At 46.8% G+C, this 22,609-nt stretch overlaps 1 protein-coding gene across 3 annotated transcripts; it reads right to left on the minus strand.

The window, feature by feature from the left end:
• Positions 1-392: 392 nt before the first annotated feature.
• On the minus strand, positions 393-22,565 carry RPUSD4 (RNA pseudouridine synthase D4). Of its 3 annotated transcripts, none has more exons than XR_004250369.2 (8): positions 22,377-22,565; positions 21,817-21,982; positions 20,457-20,658; positions 16,694-16,787; positions 16,474-16,618; positions 15,235-15,332; positions 14,311-14,661; positions 393-2,752 (listed from the first exon to the last, which is right to left on the minus strand). XR_004250369.2 is itself a non-coding variant. In XM_032167850.2 (7 exons), exons 1-7 carry the CDS (start codon positions 22,563-22,565, stop codon positions 14,422-14,424), a joined length of 1,134 nt encoding a protein of 377 aa, XP_032023741.1. In that variant the 3' UTR covers positions 9,894-14,421. The 3 variants fall into 3 exon arrangements, 1 of the variants encoding a protein (XP_032023741.1); XR_009215584.1 differs by having other exon boundaries at positions 393-7,062; XM_032167850.2 differs by lacking the exon at positions 393-2,752 and having other exon boundaries at positions 9,894-14,661.
• Between the last annotated feature and the right edge of the window lie 44 nt (positions 22,566-22,609).

Consider the following 22,609-nt stretch of genomic DNA (forward strand, 5'->3'; position numbering starts at 1 on the left):
GACAAAGCCCCTCTGACAGGAAGCAGCCAGTGGCTGGCACTGATCAGGTGCACACAAAGGTGTCTGTGTTCCTGTCTCGCCCCTCCCCAGCAGGCCCTGGGCCCTGCCCTCTCCATCCCATCTTTCCCAGGCGTCCTGAGCTGCCTGGCCTTTTCAGCGATTACTGGGACAGGACACCAGCACTGACAGCTCTTGTCACAGCCCTCCAGGCCTCATTCATGCTGGAGAGGTGAGGACAGCTTAATTCCCAAACTCAGACACAAGACTGCCTGCCAGATAGGGCACTGGGCTGCCACTGACCCCCACCCCTCCCTCCCTAGGAGGTGGGCACCTGGGAACAAAGCCCCTGGTGTCCCCTCTGCTCTCCTCCCTCCTCTGACCTCCCCTTCCCCTCTTTCTGCACCAAACAGCAGGTGCTGATGGCAGCTAAATTGTCCAGGGATGAGTGATGCTGGGTGCTTAGGAGGATGAGAAGGAAAGAGCTCTGGACAAGACAACCTCAACCCTTCCCCACTCCAGCCCCCATTTGGGGACAGGGAAAGGAATTGATGTCAGACGTAGGGGGTTCCCTTAGCCCCAATATTCTGAGCTTCTGGCCCCCAAACCAGGAACCAAGGTGCACTGGCTTCATGCCAACACCTTCAAACCACCCCACACTCCATGTGGAACCCAAGGCCCTGCAGGAGCTGTCGGACAGCCCCAGGGAGCTGCTGGCCGTGCTGTGTTCTCCTGGCATCTTCCCACTACCAGGCCAGCCACCTTGGCTGGGGGTATCTGCCATGACCTTCACTCTGAGCCCTTGGTCTTCACATCCGTGGTGGACAATCCCAGATGGGGGTTCCCCAAGTCCCAGCCAGTTTGGGAAACAACTGTGCCCCCTCCCATTTCCGAGGCCATCTTCTAAGCTAGCCTGAGGGCTCCTCACATGTGCTCCTGAGGTTTTAACAACCACTTAGGCGTGGCCTGCCCTCTCCGGAGTCACAGCCACCAATTCAGCTTGGAATGCCCATCTCCACATGCAGTGGGGAGGAACTGATCTCCTTTTTCTGCTTTTCCTTTCCTAGTTCTCCCCCAAACTGCAGTCAGAATAGCAGAGTTACGGCTCTTCTTCATTCCCATTAGGACTCTAGAATTAAACAGACTAATGGCCCCAAAGAACGTAACCGCATGACCCTCCTCCTCTCTAGAGAAAGTGCTAGAAATCTAATCGGGCAGCAACATAGCACCGTGGGTAAGTCTGTGCCTCCAGGCCTGTTTCCTGGCTTTCTAGGTGCGTGCCCTCGGGCAGTCTGCCCAAGCTGACTTCCTCATCTCTGAAATATCTCCTTCGTGGAAGCGCTGCGGGATTCAGGGAGCTCACACGGCACAGCCCCAGCACTGTGCCTGGCTCGCTGCAAGCGTCCGATAGAAGCCAGCCTCTGCAGCTGTGACCACCTGCCCCAGCAGTGGCTGGTGTGTGCTATGGGCTGACTGTCTCTCCCAAACTCCTGTGTTGAAGACTCAACCCCAGTACCTCAGAATGTGACGACTCTTGGAGATAAGCCTTTAAGGGGCGAGTCCATTGAAATGGGGCGTCGAGGATGTGCCCTCACCCACTCTAACCAGTGTCCACGTAAGAAGAGGCCATGAGATCACAGGCCCACACCGAGAAGCTGTGTGAGGGCACACGGAGAAGGCGGCCATCAGCAACAGAGAGGCCTCCAGAGAAGCCAAGCCTGCCAACACCTGGATCTTGGACTCCCAGCCTCCAGAACCAAGAGCAAATGAATTTCTGTTGTTTAAGCCACCCAGGCTGTGATATTTCATTATGGCAGCCCCAGCAAACTGTGATATTTCGTTAATGGCAAGCTGCAGTGTGACCAGTCACTGCCTGGGATGCCAGGCCCCAGAAAGGATGGGAAGGCCCCAGGCAGGATAGTAAAAGGCCCGATGTCCAGGTCCCTTCTGGGAGGCTTCACTTCCAAGTACAGTATGGATTCCTAAACGGGATCCAAACATTGAGTTTCTACACTGCCCTTCTCTGAGATGCTGAATCTGTGGGTTCCAGTAAGGGATTAGGGATGTTGTGTCTTCTCCCGAATAAGTAATCTCGGCATAACCAGACTTAGGGTCCTGAAACTAGAAAGCATCTCAGAGATTGTCTTATCTGGAGACTGAGATCATCAACTTTGTCTCATCTGCCCATTTTACAGGTGAGGAAACTGAGGTCTGGAAAGATGGTGACACAACTAGCTAGTGGCAGAATTAAAAAAGAACCCAGTTGCCTTGTCTTTCCATTAGGGGACCTGCCTTCCTGCTCCAAGTGCACACTCGCTCATCCCTGGCTGGGATCTGGGAAGGCTGGAGAGAGAAGAATCGGGACTTCTCCTTTGGTCTCTCAGCACCTGGTTCACTGGAGAAACACAGGTTAAGAGCGGGGCTCCCAAGTTAAACGGACGGGTCAAAACCTACTTCTGCTGTGTACAGATGTGACCTCGGGAAATCAATGGACCACTCTGGGCTTCATGTTCATCATCCGTAAAATGGAAATAAAAACAAAGAAGAATAGTATATCCCTCACAGGGCTATTATTGGGAGCTTTTAAATGTAACAGGCTCCACATAGGCAACAAAGGTCGAATACAGAAATTACCATGAGTGTTGGGTTTCGGGGTCCCGTGTGGGAGTAGGGAAAAGAAGAGCGAGTCTCAGCTGTGATCACGGGCCCTCTAAGCCGCTTGCTTGCTTTCTCTCGTGGAATTTTCTTTCCTAGGCTGGAGGAGTAGGGTGACAAGGGAAATTTGGCTTATTAACTCCAGAAAATAAACCCAAGGATACTTCTGGAAAATTCCGTAACTTTAGGCAGGAAAAAGGCCAGACTCCCCAGCAGGGCCAGGATGGGCTGGCAGCCTTTCAGACATGGCTTGAAGGAGGCCTTGGTGTGAGACAGAGGCTGGGAGGGCCGCACAGAGCCCAGGGCGCAGTGGCTTGCTCCCTCCCTGTCCTCCTGCCGCCTTCCGGCTCCCGCCCTCTCTTTTCCTCTGTCTTCTTTCCCATGAAGGTGGCACCTTCAGTGGCCCGTAAGTCCCTGGCAGCTATGAGTGAGTGAGACCAGGCTTGGCAGCTGTCTGTTAGCAATGGAGTTGGAGCATCCCAACATCCAGGTGGGGGTGATGCCCAGAGCCTGAGGCCCCTTCCCAGCATGGGGAGCCCCTGTTTCCAAGGGGGAGATTCTCGCTTCACCCTCAGAGTGGGTGTTGCATGCGTGAAGTGATGACCACATGCCCCTTAAAGCCAACTACAGAGAAAGCGGGTGGATGGGTCTGGCCACCACAAGCTCCTCGGAACACAAGCTGGAGGTTTGGGATGAGGGGCCTATGGCTGTCCACTTGGGTGGCAGGGAGGCCTGAGAGGACAAGAACCAGCCCCAGAGAACGGAGACATGAAAGAGGTGATGAGGACAAGTTGGCGTCTTCCCGGAAACCTGGATGGGAGAGGAGACAGTGCCAGCCGCTCTCCCCGTGGGCCTCCCCTCTGCTTGCTCCCTTGACCTCGCTGAGCACATCAAAGCGGGAACCCCTTCCCCCAGGCTGGCTCCCTGAATGGCCCAGGTCATCACTGGCTCCTTGATCAGCTGCTGACGGACAGATGGTAATCGCTCCCAGCCTGCTGAAAGAGGACGCGGCTCCAGGTCGGAGCTGGGCCTTGGTGGGCTCCCTGCATGGGAGGCTGTCTTGGCTGCCCACTTCCCGGTCCCCCTCACAGCTCCCTGGGACAGTCTGGTTAGCTTGTCTTGGGGAAAGAGGGTGCTCGGGTAGCTCTGATGCTGGGGTTCAGAGGCCCACAGGCACAGCAGGTGAGATGTGTAGAGACCTAAGGGGTCTGAGGACCCTTCAGTCCATGTCAGACAGGCCGTGGGAGCAGCAGAGGATCCTGCAGGAACAGCAGGAGTGAGGCCTGCCCTGGGGAAGTTTGTCACCCAAGAACAGCAGAGGATGAAGGGAACAGCTGGGGCTGGCACTCACACACTTACGTGTCAAAGACACGTCATTGTAGCAGAGGCATCCAAGCTGTCACTCCCTTACTTTCTCTCCACTATTTAGTAAATAATGCAGGGAAATAATCCATTTACCTCATTTTGCTTAGTGAAAATTGTACATAACTATCAATCAGTGCATCTGATCAGCAGAGTTGGCAACTTTTTACTACATTAAACCAAAATTAAATCAGCAAAGAACTAAGAATGCTTGACGTTTAGCTACACTGAACTCACGTGGTGGGTAAATGCCTGTTCCTATTAGGCTTTTGTATAGCTGAGGACAGCTTGACTATATTTTCTACATTTTTATAATGAACATGTAACACTCTTCTCACTGAGTGTGTAGGAATCAAATTCTATTTAAACTTCACTCAAAGAGCCCAAAACATGACCTCCTACTACTCCACCCTACACAAGAGAACAGAAAACCCAGCGTCAGGCTAGCTAAAAAAGTAGGGGGCCGAGATTTACAATGCTGGAGTAGCCACGGTGAGGGTTATCAGGGGTTAGAAAAAGACAGTAAGGCTCTTGTGCAGGATACTTCATACTTGATTAAATCCTGTTCCCATTTTTTGGAGTAGCGTAGCCTGGAGAGGGATAAAAGCTGGAGTACTGCTGCCATCTGGTGGCAACATCAGAAAATGCATTTTACTTCATTCATATTAATACAGTAATAAAACTACATTTTACCCTATGAAATTGTCTATATTTGACCCAGTGTAACCATCAAAAATCACAACTTACAAAAAAAATTCCACTTGGGAAAGAACAGACTTCAACAAATGGTGCTAGGACGGCTGGCTACCCAGTCAAAATTGGACACCATCCTTATACCACACACAGAAATGATTTAGGATTATAGACCTAAATCTAGAAAACTCTCAGACAAAAATACAGAAGGAAATCTCCAAGACTTTGTATTAGGTGATGGTTTCTCAGATATGACACCAAAAGCACAAGCAACAAAAGGAAAAATTGGACGACATCAAAATCGAAAACTTTCCTATTACAAATGATATAATCAAGAAAGTGAAAAGACAACACAAAGGGAAAAAACATTTGCAGACAATACCTCTAATAAGACAGTGGTATCCAGGCCGGGCGCGGTGGCTCACACCTGTAATCTCAGCACTTTGGGAGGCCAAAGCAGGCGGATCACTTGAGGTCAGGAGTTTGAGACCAGCCTGCATGGCGAAACCCTATCTCTACTAAAAATACAAAAATTGGCTGAATATGGTGGTGCATGCCTGTAAACCCAGCTACAGGGGAGGCTGAGGCAGGAGAATCACTTGAACCCAAGAGGCGGTGGTTGCAGTGAGCCGAGATCATGCCATTGCACTCTAGCCCAGGCAACAAGAGCGAAACTCCGTCTCAAACAAACAAAAAAAAGTGGAATCCAGGATATATAAAGAACACCTACAAACTAATAATAAAAGCAAATGACTGAATTTAAAAATGGGCAAAAGATTTGCATAGATATTTCTTTAGGATGTATAGTCAATAGCACATGAAAAGATGCTCAGGATCATTAGCCACTAGTGAAATGCAAATCAAAACCACAGTGAGAAACCATTTCACATCCACTAGGATGGCTGTAATCAGAAAGATAGGTAATAACAAGTGCTGGTGAGAAACTGGACCCCTCAGACACTGTTGCTGGGAATGTAAAATGGTGCCACCCCTTTGGAAAACAGTCTGGCAGCTCTGGAAACAGAGTTGCGATACGACCCAGCAATTCTACTCCTAGGCAGGTACCCAAGAGAAGTTAAAATACACATCCACATAAAAGCTTACACATGAATGTTCAAAGCAGCGTGATTCACAATTGTCAAAAAGTGGAAACAGCAACCGATTAATTGATAAACAAAATTTGGTATATCAATACAATGAAATATCATTCAGCAATATAAATAAGTAAAATACTGGCCAGGTGCTGTGGCTCACACCTGTAATCTCAGCACTTCGGGAGGCCGAGGTGGGAGGATCACTTGAGGCCAGGAATTCAAGAGCAGCCTGGTCAACATGGCAAAACCCTGTCTATACTAAAAATACAAAAATTACCGGGGCATAGTGGCACATGCCTGTAATCCCAGCTACTTTTGAAGCTGAGACAAGAGAATCGCTTGAACCCAGGAGGCGGAGGTTGCAATGAGCCAAGATTACACCACTGCACCCCAGCCTGGGCCACAGAGCGAGACTCTGTCTCAAAACAAAAACAACAAAAACAGAAGTGAAAGAGTGACATATGTTACATCGTGAAGGAACCTTGGACACACAACACTAACTCAAAGAAGCCAGTGGCAAAGGAGCACATACTCTATCATTCTGTTTATATGAAACATCTAAAATAGGCAAATCTATAGGGAAATAAGAATCTATTTCCAGAAAATAGATTAGCAGTTGTCTACGGCTGGGAGTGGGAATGGGGAGTGACAGCTTAGTGCAAGCCACTGTCACATGTTGCACAGAGGACTGTGTCGGCCTCCTCGCTGGTCTCCATACTCCTATGTTTCCTGACAAAGCACTCTGCAGTCCTCTGCTGAAGGTCCCATGGAGTGAGCTGGGAGCAGACAAACAGCCCAATAGGTGTGGAGGGTGGTTAGTCCTCGAGAAATCATATGAACAATGCAGGGGTTCGGGATGCACAGATACATCTAGGAGGTGGGGCATGTGTGTGGACAGATTGACGGTGGTGAGAAGGCAGGGGCCAGCTGAGCCTTTAGGGTATATCTGACTGAGTACAAGTCACCATGGCCGTGCCCTCACAGCATGTGAAAACACCTGGGAAAGGCCAGGTGCAGCGGCTCACGTCTGTAATCCCAGCACTTCAGAAGGCCAAGGCGGGTGGATCACCTGAGGTCAGGAGTTTGAGACCAGCCTGGCCAACATGGTGAAACCCCGTCTCTACTAAAAATACAAAAAATTAGCCAGGTGTGGTGGCAGGCACGTGTAATCCCAGCTACTCGGGAGGCTGAAGCAGGAGAATCGCTTGAACCCGGGGAGCAGAGGTTGCAGTGAGCCGAGATCATGCCATTGCACTCCAGCCTGGGGATAAGAACGAAACTTTGTCTCAAAAAAAAAAAAAAAAGAAAAAGAAAAGAAAAGAAAATACCTGGGAAAGAAGAACTTCACCCATCTGTATAATCACCCCTGATTAAAATCCCTTTCCCACTGCGAGGATGGCAGCAGATGACAGTGTGCCACAGCAGGTGCCAGGAGGGAAGTGAACAGAAATATCTCAAGGCTTCTTGCCTGAAAGGACCCTAAGGCCACAGCCAACAGGGGCATCTATGCAGACAGCCACCAAGGCTGGTCACTTGCTGGGGGTCAGAAAGTTGAAGAGATCCCTAAGAGAGGACATCAAGAGATGACTAAGGGAGTGCGGGATGGAGAGGAAAACTCAGCGTTCTATAATAATTTGCCTTGCTTTCGTCCTTGGTTCCTGGGAGAGAGAACCCAAATCCTTGGAATTTCCCAAGTGATGGTAACATCTTTGTTATTCATGATGGGCTCTAATAGTTTATGCTAATGTGAGGACTCAAGGTGGGGCCTTAGATTCAGGAAAGGGCTGGCCATGCAAAAAGACCGACCATGTGATTAGAGGGTTGGCACTTTGCATCCAGCAGAACTGAGTTCAACAATGTAGCCAATAGTTCAACCATGACAACATAATGAAACCCCAATAAAAACTCTGGACACCAGGGCTTCAGTGACATTCGTGGTTGGTGATGCACATCCACGTGTTGGGAGGGTGACGCGGTGGGCAGAGGACATGTAGCTTCAGGTTGGAGACTCTCCCAAACCTTGCCCGTGCATCTCTTCTTTAAGCTGGTCCTGATTTGTATCATTTTATTGCTACAGCAAAACCATAATAGTAAGCATAGCTAGCGCTTTGCTGAGTTCTGGGAGTCATTCTAGTGAATGATCAAACCTGAGGGGTTTGTGAACCCTCTTGAATTCATAGCTAGTTGGTCAGAAGTACAGGTGGCTGGGAAACCCCAGAGCTTGCAGCTGGTGTCTGAAGTGAGGCAAGTCCTGTGGAATGTGCCATTAACTTGTGACATCTGGCCTAACACTGGGTAGCTGGCGTTCGAATTACATTGCCCTGAGCCAGCAGATTTTGCACCCCACTGGGAGAAAGCTGTCTGCATCCACATGGCATGCTTTGCACAAGCACAAGCAGGAGGCCATGTTTTTGTATATCCTACCAGGCACTCTGGCTAAAAGCAGTCCAGAGAGCCAAGGACAGCAGATTTAGAAAACATGGTGGGAGGCTGCTCTATTTGCCTGTCCTGTTTAAAACAGGTACCCCCTCCCACACTGCTCTATCACCAGGAACCCGGGGACGGTCTCAACACCCTGCTGTGAGTTTGGTTTCTGGTGGGAACCAGCAGGTTGCCTATGATCCTATTTCTAACCCACTACGCCCTTCCACCTTCCAGACTTATCCCATCATAGCTGAAGGGTGGAGACGGTGAAATTGGTGCTCAGGAGATATTACAATTAAAGAGGGAAGTGCATTTTAAGAGAAGGGTTTTAGATGGAACTTGCAAAGAATTAGTGGCTAATTGGATTTGGGGACTGGTGCGAGGGAGGAGTTAAGGGTGATTCCCAGGTCTCTGGTGATGCCCTCTAAACTAAGGCAGGTAAGAGGACAGGAGCAACAGGCCTGGAGAGGGAGCTCCCAAGGGGAGACGACCACAGGCAGATGGATGTGAAGATAAGGAGCTCAAGGGGGAGATCAAGGTCAGAGACAGACTTGAGAGTCATCAGCACACAGGTAGAGGCTTCCCAAGTTGGCCCAGCTCTCCCTCTGGGAGAGGGGCAGGATGCCAAGATGGAGCTCTGGGGGGCACCATGCTGGGGCCCTTCAAGGAGCCTGGAAGGAGGTCAGACAAGGAGATGCAGGAGGAGTTCATGGAATCAAAGCGAGTGAGGAGCTCAGAGTGGGCAATTCGGTTATCAAATGCAAAGATGTGTGATATGAGCAGAAAGTGCTCCGTAGGCTTAGGCTGGGCGTGCCTAGCACGGAAAAAACCCAACTACCCAAGAGCTGCCTCCTGGAGCAGAAAAGCCAGTGCTGCCACCCGAAGGGGCACTGGGAGAGCTGGCCTCCCCGCTCTGCTGAGCACAAGCACCTCCCAGAGCTCACAGCAAACAAAATCCCCACGTGGGCAAGGAGCTGCTACTTCTCATGGCAAGCCTTTAGTTCTTGATTTTTCATTTTGATTTTTTCTTATTCTTTTTTTAACCAGAGTCATTTGAGCAGAATAGTTCTTGATTTTTTAAATCACGTGCATATAGAACTTTGATAAAAATAGAAATTTAAGAAGCCCATTTTCTTACACTAATTACTGTATATGACTTAATACTACTAAATCATATCTTTTAGCTGGCTCTAATCAGTATTTCAAAATAGATGAAGTTCATTTTAGGCACATTCCAACCTCCTTTGCTGTGTAACCCACTTCTCAGGCCACACTAACCTGGGGTAAAATTCCTCTTATATTATTGTCAGTGATTAAAGATAGCCACTGGGCCGGGCACGGTGGCTCACGCCTGTAATCCTAGCACTTTAGGAGGCTGAGGCAGGTGGATGACCTGAGGTTGGGAGTTTGACACCAGCCTGACCAACATGGAGAAACCCTGTCTCTACTAAAAATACAAAATTAGCCGGGCATGGTGGCACGTGCCCGTAATCCCAGCTACTCGGAAGGCTGAGGCAGGAGAATCGCTTAAACTCGGGAGGCGGAGGTTGCGGGGAGTGGAGATCACGCCATTGCACTCCAGCCTGGGCAACAAGAGTGAAACTCTGTCTCAAAAAAAAAAAAAAAAAAAAAAAAAAAAAAGCCACTGTACCTAGCAAGACCCGCTGCTCAGGCAGTCCAGATCCCACTAAGAATCAGAATCAGAAAAATGTTAATCCTTTCTTTAGGCCTAAGAAAACACAGAAAAGGAAGAACTTCGTCATCCTTCACCCTCGCCTGCCCAACTACGGCAGCAGTGTGGGATGCTATGCGGTTTCTTCAAGCCGCTCCCCGTCTTCCCAGCCGACATCTGCAGCCCTGCTCTGTGACCAGACTATGGCATGCGGGCTAGTGCCTGGTCCTTTGTGGTGCCTTCCTGGGTACCTGGGATTTCGTCAAACACCCACAAGACCAGGGGTCCTCTTCATCTGTCTCCCTGAATTAAAGTCAAAGATCAACATTTCCTAAGTGTCACATTCCCGTCCCTTTATCTCGAGAAGCATCATTTACTAGAAATATAAGCAGCCACACTATAGCCTGTGGGCTGAATGTGGCCTGCCATATGTTTTTGTATGACGTGTGAGTTAAGAATGGGCTTTACATTGTTAAATAGTTAGGGGAAAATATCAAAATAGTAATTAGTGTTAGGGACTGAATTGTGTCCACTTCCCTTCCCTGCTCAAAATTCATATATTGAAGCCCTAACCCCCAATGGATCTGCATTTAGCAAGGTTTAGAAACCAGCGGGTGCCCCACCCCTGCCCGACTCCCATTTCAGAGAGGCTGGGTGCCACCTCTGTGGCCAGTGTCCTGAGCGAAACGGCCCGACCTGATGAGCAGATTCCCACACCTTGTCCTCCCTGCACAGCCAGAGCAGCATCTGTTCCCAGACCATAGCACCCTGGGACCCCCAACGCTGGATCTGACTCCGGACAAATCTGTCACACATTTTTTTTTTTTTTTTTAATTTGTATTGAGACAGAGTCTCTCTCTGACACCTAGGCTGAAGTGCAGTGGCACCAGCATGGCTCACTGCAGCCTCGACCTCCTGGGCTCAAGTGATTCTCTGCCTCAGCCTCCCAAGTAGCTGGAACTACAGGGGTGCCATCATGCCTGGCTAATTTTTGTACTTTTTTGTAGAGACAGAGTTTCGCCAAGTTGCCTAGGCTGATCTCAGAACTCCTCGGCTCAAGCGATCCTCGCGCCTTGGCCTCTCAAAGTGCTGGGATTACAGGCATAAGCCACCATGCCCAGCCTACCACGCTTCTTAACACAGGTCCCTCTCAAGTTCAGATGGTAAGTAATTACAAGCAGATGGCATGACCTAATATTTGATGTTTTTCTTATGGTGTGCTTAAATGTTCTATTAATTTTTAAAAGGCCATTCCATATTTACAAATAAAAGTTATTTAAAACACAAACACATTTTTAAAAAATTATACTTTTATGGCTAATGAATCAACATACAAGAGCATTTCAGCTTACTCTGCCTAGCTATCACATTCCCTGCACCCTTAAAAGCTGCAGATCAACTAGGTTGTATGAGGTTGTTGTCCTGGTCCTTTTTTTTTTTTTTTTTTTTTGAGACGGAGTCTCGCTCTGTCACCCAGGCTGGAGTGCAGTGGCGCAATCTCGGCTCACTGCAAGCTCCGCCTCCCGGGTTCACGCCATTCTCCTGCCTCAGCCTCTCCGAGTAGCTGGGACTACAGGCGCCCGCCACCACGCCCGGCTAATTTTTTTTTTTTTGTATTTTTAGTAGAGACGGGGTTTCACCGTGGTCTCGATCTCCTGACCTCGTGATCCGCCCGCCTCAGCCTCCCAAAGTGCTGGGATTACAAGCGTGAGCCACCGCACCCGGCTGTTGTCCTGGTCCTTAAGCACCCCCGTGAGTCAGTCGACACTAAAGAAGACAGTCTTTTTGTGGGGCACAGAGCCGCTGACCTCAGCTTCAGAGAGGTCTGGGAAGGTGCAGCAGGGCAGACATCTGCCCCAGTCTCCAATGTGGTGACCCCGTATCCCAGGGAAGCTTAGGAATTCTCAAAAAGTCAACTGTCACTAGCTTGGTAGCTCCCAGTTCAGCAACCAACACAAAACCCAGCACTGAAGTGCTAAGGAGTCACGAAGAACAGCAAGGCAGCATTTGTGACAAAGCTGGGCAGATATAATGACACACCTGGTTCTCAGTCCAGCTCCAACGTGCCCGCCTGGGGAACAACAGTCCCACCTCACACTTACTTGTCAGTAAACCACACAGCTAACTGAATTTTCCCAGCTAATGAGAGCTCCCTAAGATGAGTGAATATCCCCAGATACCTTCAGCCTAGTAAATATTTAGTTTGCCAAATTAAAGACTAGATTTATATCTTGGAGGAGACCATATTTATATATGAGAATATGAGAATATAAATCGTCTGTTGCTTCTCCAAAATGTATCTTGACTAGCTCCTACTTTTCTACATTTTCCAATTCTAACTTTTATTTCCATCATCTGTTCTTCTAAGATTGTTCTCCTTTTTTTGAGACAGGGTCTCACTCTGTCACGAGGCTGGAGTGCAGTGGCACAATCATGGCTCACTACAGTCTCAACCTCCTGGGCTCAGGTGATCCTCCTAGCTCAGCCTCCTGAGTAGCTGGGACCACAGGTGTGCATGTGCCAACACACCCAGCTAATTTTTGTATTTTTTGTAGCAACAGGGTTTCACCACGTTGCCCAGGCTCGTCTCGAATTCCTGGGCTGAGGTGACCCACCTACCTCGGCCTCTTCGGCCTCTCAGAGTGCTGGGATTACAGGCGTGAGCCACCGCGCCCAGCCTGTTCTCCATTCTTGTGGGTATTCCTGTTCATCTGTTTCCCTGAATTAATGTCAATTATCAATATTTCCTAAGTGTCACATTCTTGTTCCTTTTTCTTGACTAGCATGGGTTACTAGAAACAGAAACAACAACAAAAATATTTAGGTCTTATATAAACAAATATAGTCATCTCGTCTGTGCTTTCAAAGTTAAATTTATTATGCACAGTAATGGGTACCACGGAGACAGGGAAAGGGCTAGAAAGTGGCATCATCTATACAGAGGGAACATATAAAGACTGTCCCGGGGTGTACCCCCCTAGCTGTGCTGTCACTCCAACTTTCTTTGTCAGAAAGAAAAAGTAGTGTGAGGCATATTCGTTTGCAAGAAACAAGGTGGAAACTAGATGGACCAGCTGAGCAGGGAGGCCAAGGTCATTTCCATCTACCCCTAATGGCGTTCAGTACAGCCCTCCCCTTCCTGAGACCTAAGAACAGAAGATATGCTTCCACAGTAGAGATTTTTTTCTTAATGGCAGCATTCTCTTTTTTTTTTTTTTTTTTTTGAGACGGAGTTTCGCTCTGTCACCCAGGCTGGAGTGCAGTGGCGCGATCTCGGCTCACTGCAAGCTCCGCCTCCCGGGTTCACGACATTCTCCTGCCTCAGCCTCTCCGAGTAGCTGGGACTACAGGCGCCCGCCACCACGCCCAGCTAATTTTTTGTATTTTTAGTAGAGACGGGGTTTCACTGTGGTCTCGATCTCCTGACCTCGTGATCCACCCGCCTTGGCCTCCCAAAGTGCTGGGATTACAAGCGTGACCCACCGCGCCCGGCAATGGCAGCACTCTCATAACTACACATTCACGGACCAACCAAAGCCATCTCCAAGTCTAGAAAGGATACATACTACATGCAGCTAAAATGCCAACCACTGATCCAGAATTTTCAAGATGGCACCTTTCCCCAAACTTCTATACCATTCATTCAACATAGACTGTAAACTGCTAGCCTGTAGACCAAATTCAACCTGCAAGTATTATTTGCTTAGCTGCCTAAGCATCTTTAAAAATTCGATTTAGTTAGCAATACACTGGGAGGTTTCACACAAATATCTAGGTTTCCAGCTTCTCTGAAGAAATAAATGAGAAAATCCTTTCCCACATGGCAACAACCAGTTGGAACTAACAACTGTTAGATAGCATGCCGCTCCCCGCTACTGCCTACACCCAGCCAGCTTCATGTGTGCATGTTATCTGCCTGCCACTCACATCGGCTCTCCTTGCTCAGCAAATGTCCCACCTCAACCTCACACTCAACACCCTTTTACAGGTTCCATAATCAGAGTGCAGTAGGGCACCCACACTATAGCTGGGCAATCCCTGGATGCTGTCATATTTGTTAACCATTATGTTCTTTCCAACCACAGGAACCCTCCTAAGAGGCTCAAGAGCTTCACTGCTGGATAAAAACAGTTCCTGATCCTGGATTCTGTCCTTTAGTTTTCCTTTTCCAGTCACTGAGCCAGTCTGCCTGACCCTGGGCTCTGTTCCATATTGGCAATGAGAGCCCACGGCAGGGAGACGTCCAGCAGGCTTTTCCAGTGTAGCCAAATTACCAGTAAATAGACTTTGTTCTCCATTAAAAGCCCTGTAGCAGCTGAGCTGCTTCACCTTATCTCACCTAGCTCTTATGGAGTCTGTTCCAAGTGAGAAGTTAGCAGAGTCCTGTAAACAAAGAACAGTTCAGGGGCCAACCTGTGCTCCCAGGTGCCAGGGTGCTCTCAGGGTCTTCACTGTGCTCCCAGGTGCCAGGGCGCTCCCACGGTCTTCACTGTGCTCCCAGGTGCCAGGGCGCTCCCACGGTCTTCACTGTGCTCCCAGACACTTGGCTTCACTGTTCTCATTTTGATCCTGATTTGGCATCTCTAAACGCAGGCGGTGCAGGGAATGTACAAAGAAGCGGGGAAGTTTGCAGACCAAGTTGAGTTCCTCCTTCCTGGACCCCAGGGCAGGCAGGATCAGCTGCCGGGCGTGCAGGTGAAGGGGGATGTAGCGGGCCTTCGACTGTTCCAGCCCCAGCTTCTTCAGGGTGCCCACGGACAGCTTCTACACAAAGAAAGGGCAGGCCCTTGAGAGCAAGGCCAACAGTCCACCCTTGACGAACATGCAAGGTCAGGGCACTTCCACTTACAGGGAACCAGAACTAATCCCCTGGAAGACACAGTGATGGAGAGCCTGCTTCAGCGGCATGTCTAAGAAGGGCTCAGAACTCAGGTAAGGGAAAAATGACCACACCAAAGACATTCTTTTTGGCCAATGCTTTTTGGCCTAACAAGAGAATGGGCTGTGGTATAAGGATGAAAAGGCTTTCCCTGCGGTTCTTTAGTAGTAGCATGAAAAACTGCTCCCAGCCTTCAGAAACACCCCTCCCTTGCCCACAGCCTCCCAACAAAATCTGACTAAACAAATGTAACAGTAAGCTTTTCACTAATAGATCCTGCAGTTCCAGGAGGACAGTAACTGACTGCTTCTAAATTTCTCTAAAATCAAGATAACGAGCTTGGTACCATGTCTGAAGACAATCAATAGGCTTTGTTCTAACTCATTTCAGAGTTTTAAAAAAAGGAACGCCTAAGTTCTCTCCCGTAGCTGCTGCACATTCGGTCAAATTAGTATTACCTGGGGGGCCAACCTATTCCAGTCTGAGTACTTGTGATCACCAAGGATTGGACAATCCAATCCAAAAGACAAGTGAACTCGAAGCTGATGTTTTATTCCTTAAAAGAGAGAGAGAGAGAGAAAGAGAGAAAACTCGTGAGGAGCTACAGAAACAATACCAGTATTGGCATCTGCTTCAAATTGTATTACATCAAAGTGCAGTAAACTGGCCAAGTCCCAACTATAATAAAGTATAACGAATAATACAGCAAACTATAAGCTATGTAACACCAGCCAGCTTAGGAAGTAAACGCTGTAAATACTCTAAGTACCCCTCCCCACCACAATCCCCTCTTTCCACCATAGATAACCATTATCATGAACTTGCTGTCTACCATTACCCTAACTTTTTAGTAATTTTACTACATAAGTAGTATTGATTTGCACATTATTTGAATTGTAGTAAAATATACATAAAATTTCCTGGTTTAACCACTGGCATTATACTAAATGCCAAGTCAGTGGCATTAGGTGTATTCACACTGTTTTTGCAACCACCACCACCATCCATCTCTAGAACTTTCTTATCTTCCCAAACTGAAACTCTGGACCCATTAAACAACAATTCCCCATTTATCTCCCCTCCTTTACCCTACCCTAAGATTTTGGCAACCACCATCTACTTTCTGTCTCTATACATCTGACTCTTCTAGGTACCTCACATGAGTGGAATCATACAGTATTTGCCCTTTTGTGCCTGGCTTATTTTACTTAGCATAATGTTTTCAAGGTGCATCCATGTTGTAGCATGTGTCAGAATTTCCCTTCCTTTAATTCTTTTAAAGCTGAAAATAACATTCTATTTTATGTATATGCTACATTTTGTTTCCCCATTCATCCCCCAATGGTCACTGGGATTATCTTCACATTTTGTTACTGTGAATAACGCTGCTATGAATATGTGTGCAAATATTTGATTTCTGGGGTATATACCCAGAAATGGAACTGCTGGATCTTACAATAATTCTGTTTAATCGTTTTGCGGAACCACTCTGCACAGTTTTAAACAGAGACATTCAAACTGTTTGTATTCTTTTGCTAGCCACAACCATCTCTATGGGAGTCCCCAGCCTCAGATCAGCACCAGAAGCACATTCTCGCACAAGTCAGCCACAGTACTAGCTGCTCAGAATGAGGCCCTGGACAAAACCTGGTGGCACAGAGTTTTGTGATCCCACTGCGGAAAAGTGACACTCTCACCAGTAATGGGCTGGAGCTCCACGAGGGCAGAGGAGAGAGTGCTGCTGAGCACCTGGTACTGAGTTACAGCAACTTGTGCATTCCGGCTGCGCCGCACTTTCACCATTTTCCCATCATCCATGCGGTAGCTCGGGCACAATGTCATCTGAAGCCAAAGAAATCAAGATATGATTCCCAAGGAAGAGCAGCAACCCATGCCTCAGGGAGGCTGCCTGCCCACCTTGTGGTGTTGCTGCTGGCCTTGCACCTCCTTCTCCACAATGGGGATGTCCACGACTCCTGCTGAGGGCATGGGGACACGCACAGTGATGGCCCTGGGGGTGACACAGATCACTGCTTTAGCCAACCAAGCCAGAGAAGACCTCCTAGATTTGGCCACTTAGAGGATTTCACGCTGGACCTTCTGCACTGACGTGTGATTTCTTATGATTGAAGGGTCGTGTAAGATTCTCTTGGTGTAATGCTTAGCCTGAGAGCTGATTTCACAAGCTTATCTTTTTTACTACTGAAATCATACATGCTAATTGTAGAATATTTGGGGTAAAAAAAGAAAAAAATTACATTAATAATATGGTCTTTCCAGCCTTTAAAAATGGATAGGTACAGTTAAAATAAAATTATGATAATATAGTTTTGTATTTTTTTTTCAAATAAGAAAAGATAGTAGATTCTGACTGCATGCTAAGTGAACAAATGAATAATTGGATGAACGAACCTAATAAAACATTCAGCGAACCGTTCCTGGCTCATTTGCCACATAGGTAAAATAGGAGGGAACTGTACCCAAAGAAGTCACAGGGGCTAGGCACGGTGGCTCACACGTGTAATCCCAATACTTTGGGAGGCCAAGGTGGGTGGATCACTTCAGGTCAAGAGTTCGAGACCAGCCTGGCCAACATGGTGAAACCCCATCTCTACTAAAAATACAAAAAAAAATTAGCCAGGCGTGGTGGCTTGTGCCTGTAATTCCAGCTACTTGGGAGGCTGAGGCATGAGAATCACTTGAATCCAGGAGGTGGAGGTTGCAGTGGGCCAAGATTACACCACTGCACTCCAGCCTGGGCGACAGAGCAAGACCCTGTCTCAAAAAAAAAAAAAAAAAAAAAAAAGAAAAGAAAGAAGTCATAGGAACCACAACCACAACTCAATAACTCATTCCAAATCACTTCTGTTGGTGTTCTTCCTCCCATGACCTCATGATCTCACAGACAGGTAGAAGACTGTTTAATCTGTCTGTAAATTTATGCCTCTTTCAGGTCAATGATGGAAAAGTCCATCTGGGTACCTGGTGGTCTGTTGTATAATCATTAACCAAGGGGTCAAAATCCCACTCACACACACTATTTCACAACGTAGACACTCCATTTGTTTCAGCTACTACGTGGTACATTTTATCATATTTTACAGATTTTGTATATCTTCTATGACAAGATTGCCCTTCCTAATGATATGACACTACAACTCAAGAATGTTCAATCAGCAAAACCCAATTGATTGATTTCAATTCCTCCATGAACCTGATACCAAGAATGGTTACCAATTTTGAACCTTAATGGACATTTTTCACAAATAACATAACATGTATTTTATAGTCTTAACATTTTGATTGCTTGAACAGAAAAATGTCTCTATTTTTTATTTTTTAACTTTTCCTATGAACTAGGTACTGTGTTAAATATTTCACATGAATCAATCTTATTTAACTATCTCATAAATCCTATTATTTCCATTATTCATATGAAGAAAACAAAGCTTATGGACGTTTAATAACTTGCCCAAGGCCCCACAGCTATTAAATGACACAGTTGAAAGTTGAACACACATCTTTTTGAGGTCTTAGCTACTGTCCTAAATTCCTCCATTCTCCATAATCTTATTATAGTTCTTCTTAAATTTGATTGTACATCAAATTTTAAAATACAGATGCCAATCCCCACAACCACCAGACTTATGAATGAGAACGTCTGTGGGTAAGTCTCAATCATACAGATTTTTAAAGGGCTCCTCAGATCACAAAGTATCTGCGAAATCTGTAATCTAAAAAGGACTAACATTCAAAACATAAAATGAATACTTACAAATCAAATAGAAAAGAATAAACAACCTGGGCCAGACACAGTGACTCACGCCTGTGAGCTGTAAGTGCTGTAATCCCAGCACTTTGGTGGATGGATCACTTTAGGTCAGGGGTTCAAGACCAGCCTGGCCAACATGCTGAAACCCCATCTCTACTAAAAATACAAAAATTAGCTGGGCGTGGTGGCATGTGCCTGTAAGTCCAGCTACCTAGGAGGCTGAAACATGAGAACTGCTTGAACCAGGGAGGAGGTGCAGTGAGCCAAGATTGTGCCACTGCCCTCCAGACTGGGTGACAGAGCAAGACTCCATCTCGAAAAAAAAAAAAAAAAAAAAAAAAAGGCCAGGCACGGTCTTAAAATAAATAAAATAATAAACAACCCAATAGAAAAATAGGCAAAAGAAATAGTCTGTTCCCAAAAGGGAAACTCAAATAGCCAATAAACATGTAAAAAACATGTAAATTGATAGCCAACATCACTGTTATACAAGGAAATAGAAAATATCTTTTTTTTTTTTTAACTTATCACAGTGGCAAACCCTTTAAAAATGCTTTGGCTGATAAGGGGAGGTGGGTACTCACCACTGCTGGTGGGAATGTAAACTGATAAAAAACCTTTGTGGAGAGCAATGTGAGTACTATTAAAATTTAAATATACACACCATTCAGCCCAGCGATTCAATTTTTAGAAATTTATGCTAAAAATATATTCACATATTCTTTGCAATAGGCTTTAAAAAGTGAGAAATTACCTAAATATCCATCCATACAGTGGTATTTCACAGAGCAATTAAAAAGGAGATAGCTCTAAACGTATGGCACAAAATGCTCTAAGATATATGATCCAAGTGAAAACTGCAGGGTACAAAACTGTGTGTGAAATACACTAGCATACAGTAATATACTTATATATGCTCGATAACTCTGGAAGTTTACACAAGACACCAGTCACAGCGATTGCCCCTGGAGAAGGGAACTGCACAGATGGGGAATAGAGGGTTTCTTTTTTGCTCATGTATCTTTTTTCTACGAAAAACACTGAGGTAAACTTCTATGTGCTAACACAGAAAGATCCCCAAGACACAGAGTTGAGCAGGGGAAAAAAGTATAATGTAAACTGTACAATGTGATATATATAGAGATATATATGTACATACATATCTACACACACACATACTGTATACACTAGACATATATGTAAATGCGCTGAGTAAGAACCAAAGGAATAAAAACCAAACTGATTACATGGGTTGTTACCTCAAGGGAAAAGACTAGAATGGCAGAGTGGGTGGATTCTCCAGGAGTTTTTCCCATTATCTTTGTTGTTTGACTATTTTTAGCACAGGAATAAAATCATATATTACTTGTATAATTAATTAATTATTTTTTCGTTAGAGACAGGATCTCACTCTGTCATCCAGGTTGGAGATGCAATGGTGTGATCACAGCTCACTGTAACCTCAAACTCCTGGGCTCAAGTGATCCTCCCACCTTGGCCTCCCAAGTAGCTAGGACTACAGGTAGGTGCCACTATACCGGACTAACTTTTTACTTTTTATAGAGAAAAGGTGTCACTATGTTGCCCAGGCTGTTCTCCAGCTCTTGGCCTAAAGTGATCCTCCCACCTCTGCCTCTCAAAGTGCTGTGATTACAGGCGCGAGCTGCCATGTCCACCCCATGCTTGTATAATTAATTTTTGATAATTTTGATGTATACCAGAATCAAGAACCATTGTTCTATCAGACTTAATATTCTAAGCACCAAAGCTGTTTCACACACTTTTTATAATCTCGCAGGTTCTAGTGCAGTGCTTTCTATTAATAGGAGCTTCTGCTTTTAATGGATAAGTAAGTGAAAGAAATGCCTCCACTTATACCACCTCTACTGCCATCAGCAGGCCTCATACCAGTACTTCTTCACCACCTGACGGGTTCTAAACAACTCTTGGACTTGATGTGCCATGTCCTTGTCCCAAGCCAACACCATTACGCCTGTGGTTTCCTTGTCCAGCCGGTGGCACAGATGCAAGGGCTCTGCCTTGTGGCCATGAAGCATCTTTGCCAGGATAGGTAGTACATCAGTGATGCAGAGCTGGACCCCAGGGCCACCTAAGAAGGAAAAAGCCAAAGGTTTGAGTGGCCAGGAAAAGATCTCGCCAAAGAACTCTTTTTGGGAGAAAAGCCCTTAATGGATAAACTGTCAATATTTTCTAGAGCCTTACTACTGAAGTGTGGTCCAGAGACCAGCAACAATGGCATGTCTAGGGAGCTTATTAGAAATGAATCTCAGGCTCCCAGCCTAGACTACTCAGTCAGAATCTGCATTTTACAAGCTGCCCAAGTGATTCAGAAGCATATTAAAGTTTGAGAAGCACTATTCTAGAGCATGTGGCTTTCCTCTCAGACATACTTTGCAAAACCATGAGGCCTTCGAGAAGCATTAAACAAGAATGATTAGGAGGATAGGCTTCGGGGTTAGACATTCTTGGGGTTCTACTCTACTCTTCTTACTAGCCATTTTTTTGACCTTGGACACATTACTTCTCTTTCCAACTTTGCTTTCTCGTTATAAAATGTAAATATCTGGAAAACAACTTCATTGGGGAATGGGAAGGCAAAAAACTGTTGTGAAAATAAAGACAGGAAAAAAAATTATACAAACACTTGGCGATGTGATTTAATTCCTTGTCTTTATGAACAACTATCTCCGAATCTCCCCAAAAAGCATTACCTTCTTCTAGCTAAAATGGGCCTTTTCCCTCTTTCACAAATGCATTTTTTAAATCAGTCTTTCCTGATTCACTTCAGCTGTCCCTGACAACTACATGCAACATTTGTTGAGAGACATTTGAAGGTCCACTAAATTCCAGTCACTCTGGGGTTGTATGTTACATATACTCCAACACACACACACACACACACACGCACACCCTTTTTTCTTATGTATCATTTTCTCATTCCCAGTTTTGATGGAAGATAACCTTTAGTCTAGAACCACACAGCCTTTGTATATCTCTACAGCGATCCCTGCAGTCTGCACACAGCGTATTCTACGAATTGCTTACTGTCAGATGTTTAGAAGGGGAGGACCGTCTTATTTATTTATTTCTGTGTTCTCGGTGGTTCCTTATGTTGGACGGTAGTCTACAAAAGTTTAATTAATTTGAATGCAAGTCTTTAGAGTGCACCGCAAGTAACGTCTCAGTTTTCCTCGGTTGTAGCAGAAAGCAGCTGCAGGTCCCTCCACCTTTCCCGCGTGGTCCTTACCATGCACAGGGAGACCGTAGGGCTTATTGATGACCACAAGGTTCTTGTCCTGGTGGAGAATTCCTCGGGTCAGTGCCTTAGCAAGCACGTTGGGGTGGACTTGCTGCAGCTGCCGTGTGAACCGCACTATTTCTTGCACTCTCCGCTGAACAGCGTTTGTGGACACCTAGGGAGAAAGAAGGAGCTGTGGGGAATGCCTGGTGCGGAAGCGGTGGAGAAGACCCTCCATAAAGGTCTGGGTGAGAATCTGAGCAAGGAATGACTATCTTTGCATCAGACCCGCGCCTTCTTCGAGTAATTTGAGAGCACAGGTACCCGTCTGTCTAACCTGCGCACCGACGCAGTGGTCAGGACTGAGCCTGATAGTAGCCAAAGATCCAGCTCACGGGAAAACACCGTACCCTTACTGACCCCTCCCCTCCGCCTTCTCCCCATTCTCCCACCTTGCGTCCGGGCTATTGACTCACACGCTTTCACTCAGAGGACCCTCCTACCTACTCCCCGCCTGGGAAACCAATGAGCGCACTGCCTCTTGGGAGTTCTGGTCCCTTCGGACTCACCGGCACCTTCTTTGTGTCTTGTTCCCGTTTCTGGGCTCGGAGCCTCTCCGCTAATCTCTGAGCATTTATGGACGTAGAAGCAGCGGCAGCAGAACAAAATGGCTTTGAGACGGGGGTGAAGATACTCCCGAAACCCTGGCCGTTTCCCCGGATCCAGAGGCCCGACGCACTCCACTTGGGCGCCGCCATCTTACCAGGAAGGGAGGGGCGAGCCAAGACCACGTGGAGAAGGG

The sequence above is a fragment of the Hylobates moloch genome, unplaced genomic scaffold (assembly GCF_009828535.3).
Source record: "Hylobates moloch isolate HMO894 unplaced genomic scaffold, HMol_V3 SCAFFOLD_11, whole genome shotgun sequence".
NCBI lineage: Eukaryota > Metazoa > Chordata > Mammalia > Primates > Hylobatidae > Hylobates > Hylobates moloch.

Excerpts from the sequence above, each read along its gene's own strand:
- RPUSD4 (XM_032167850.2), bottom strand. The coding sequence starts at position 22,565 with ATGGCGGCGCCCAAGTGGAGTGCGTCGGGCCTCTGGATCCGGGGAAAC. Across the intron at positions 21,983-22,376 it reads AAGACACAAAGAAGGTGCCG|GTGTCCACAAACGCTGTTCA; the intron begins GTGAGTCCGAAG and ends CTTTCTCCCTAG. Across the intron at positions 14,662-15,234 it reads GGAATAGGTTGGCCCCCCAG|AAGCTGTCCGTGGGCACCCT; the intron begins GTAATACTAATT and ends TTCTTTGTGTAG.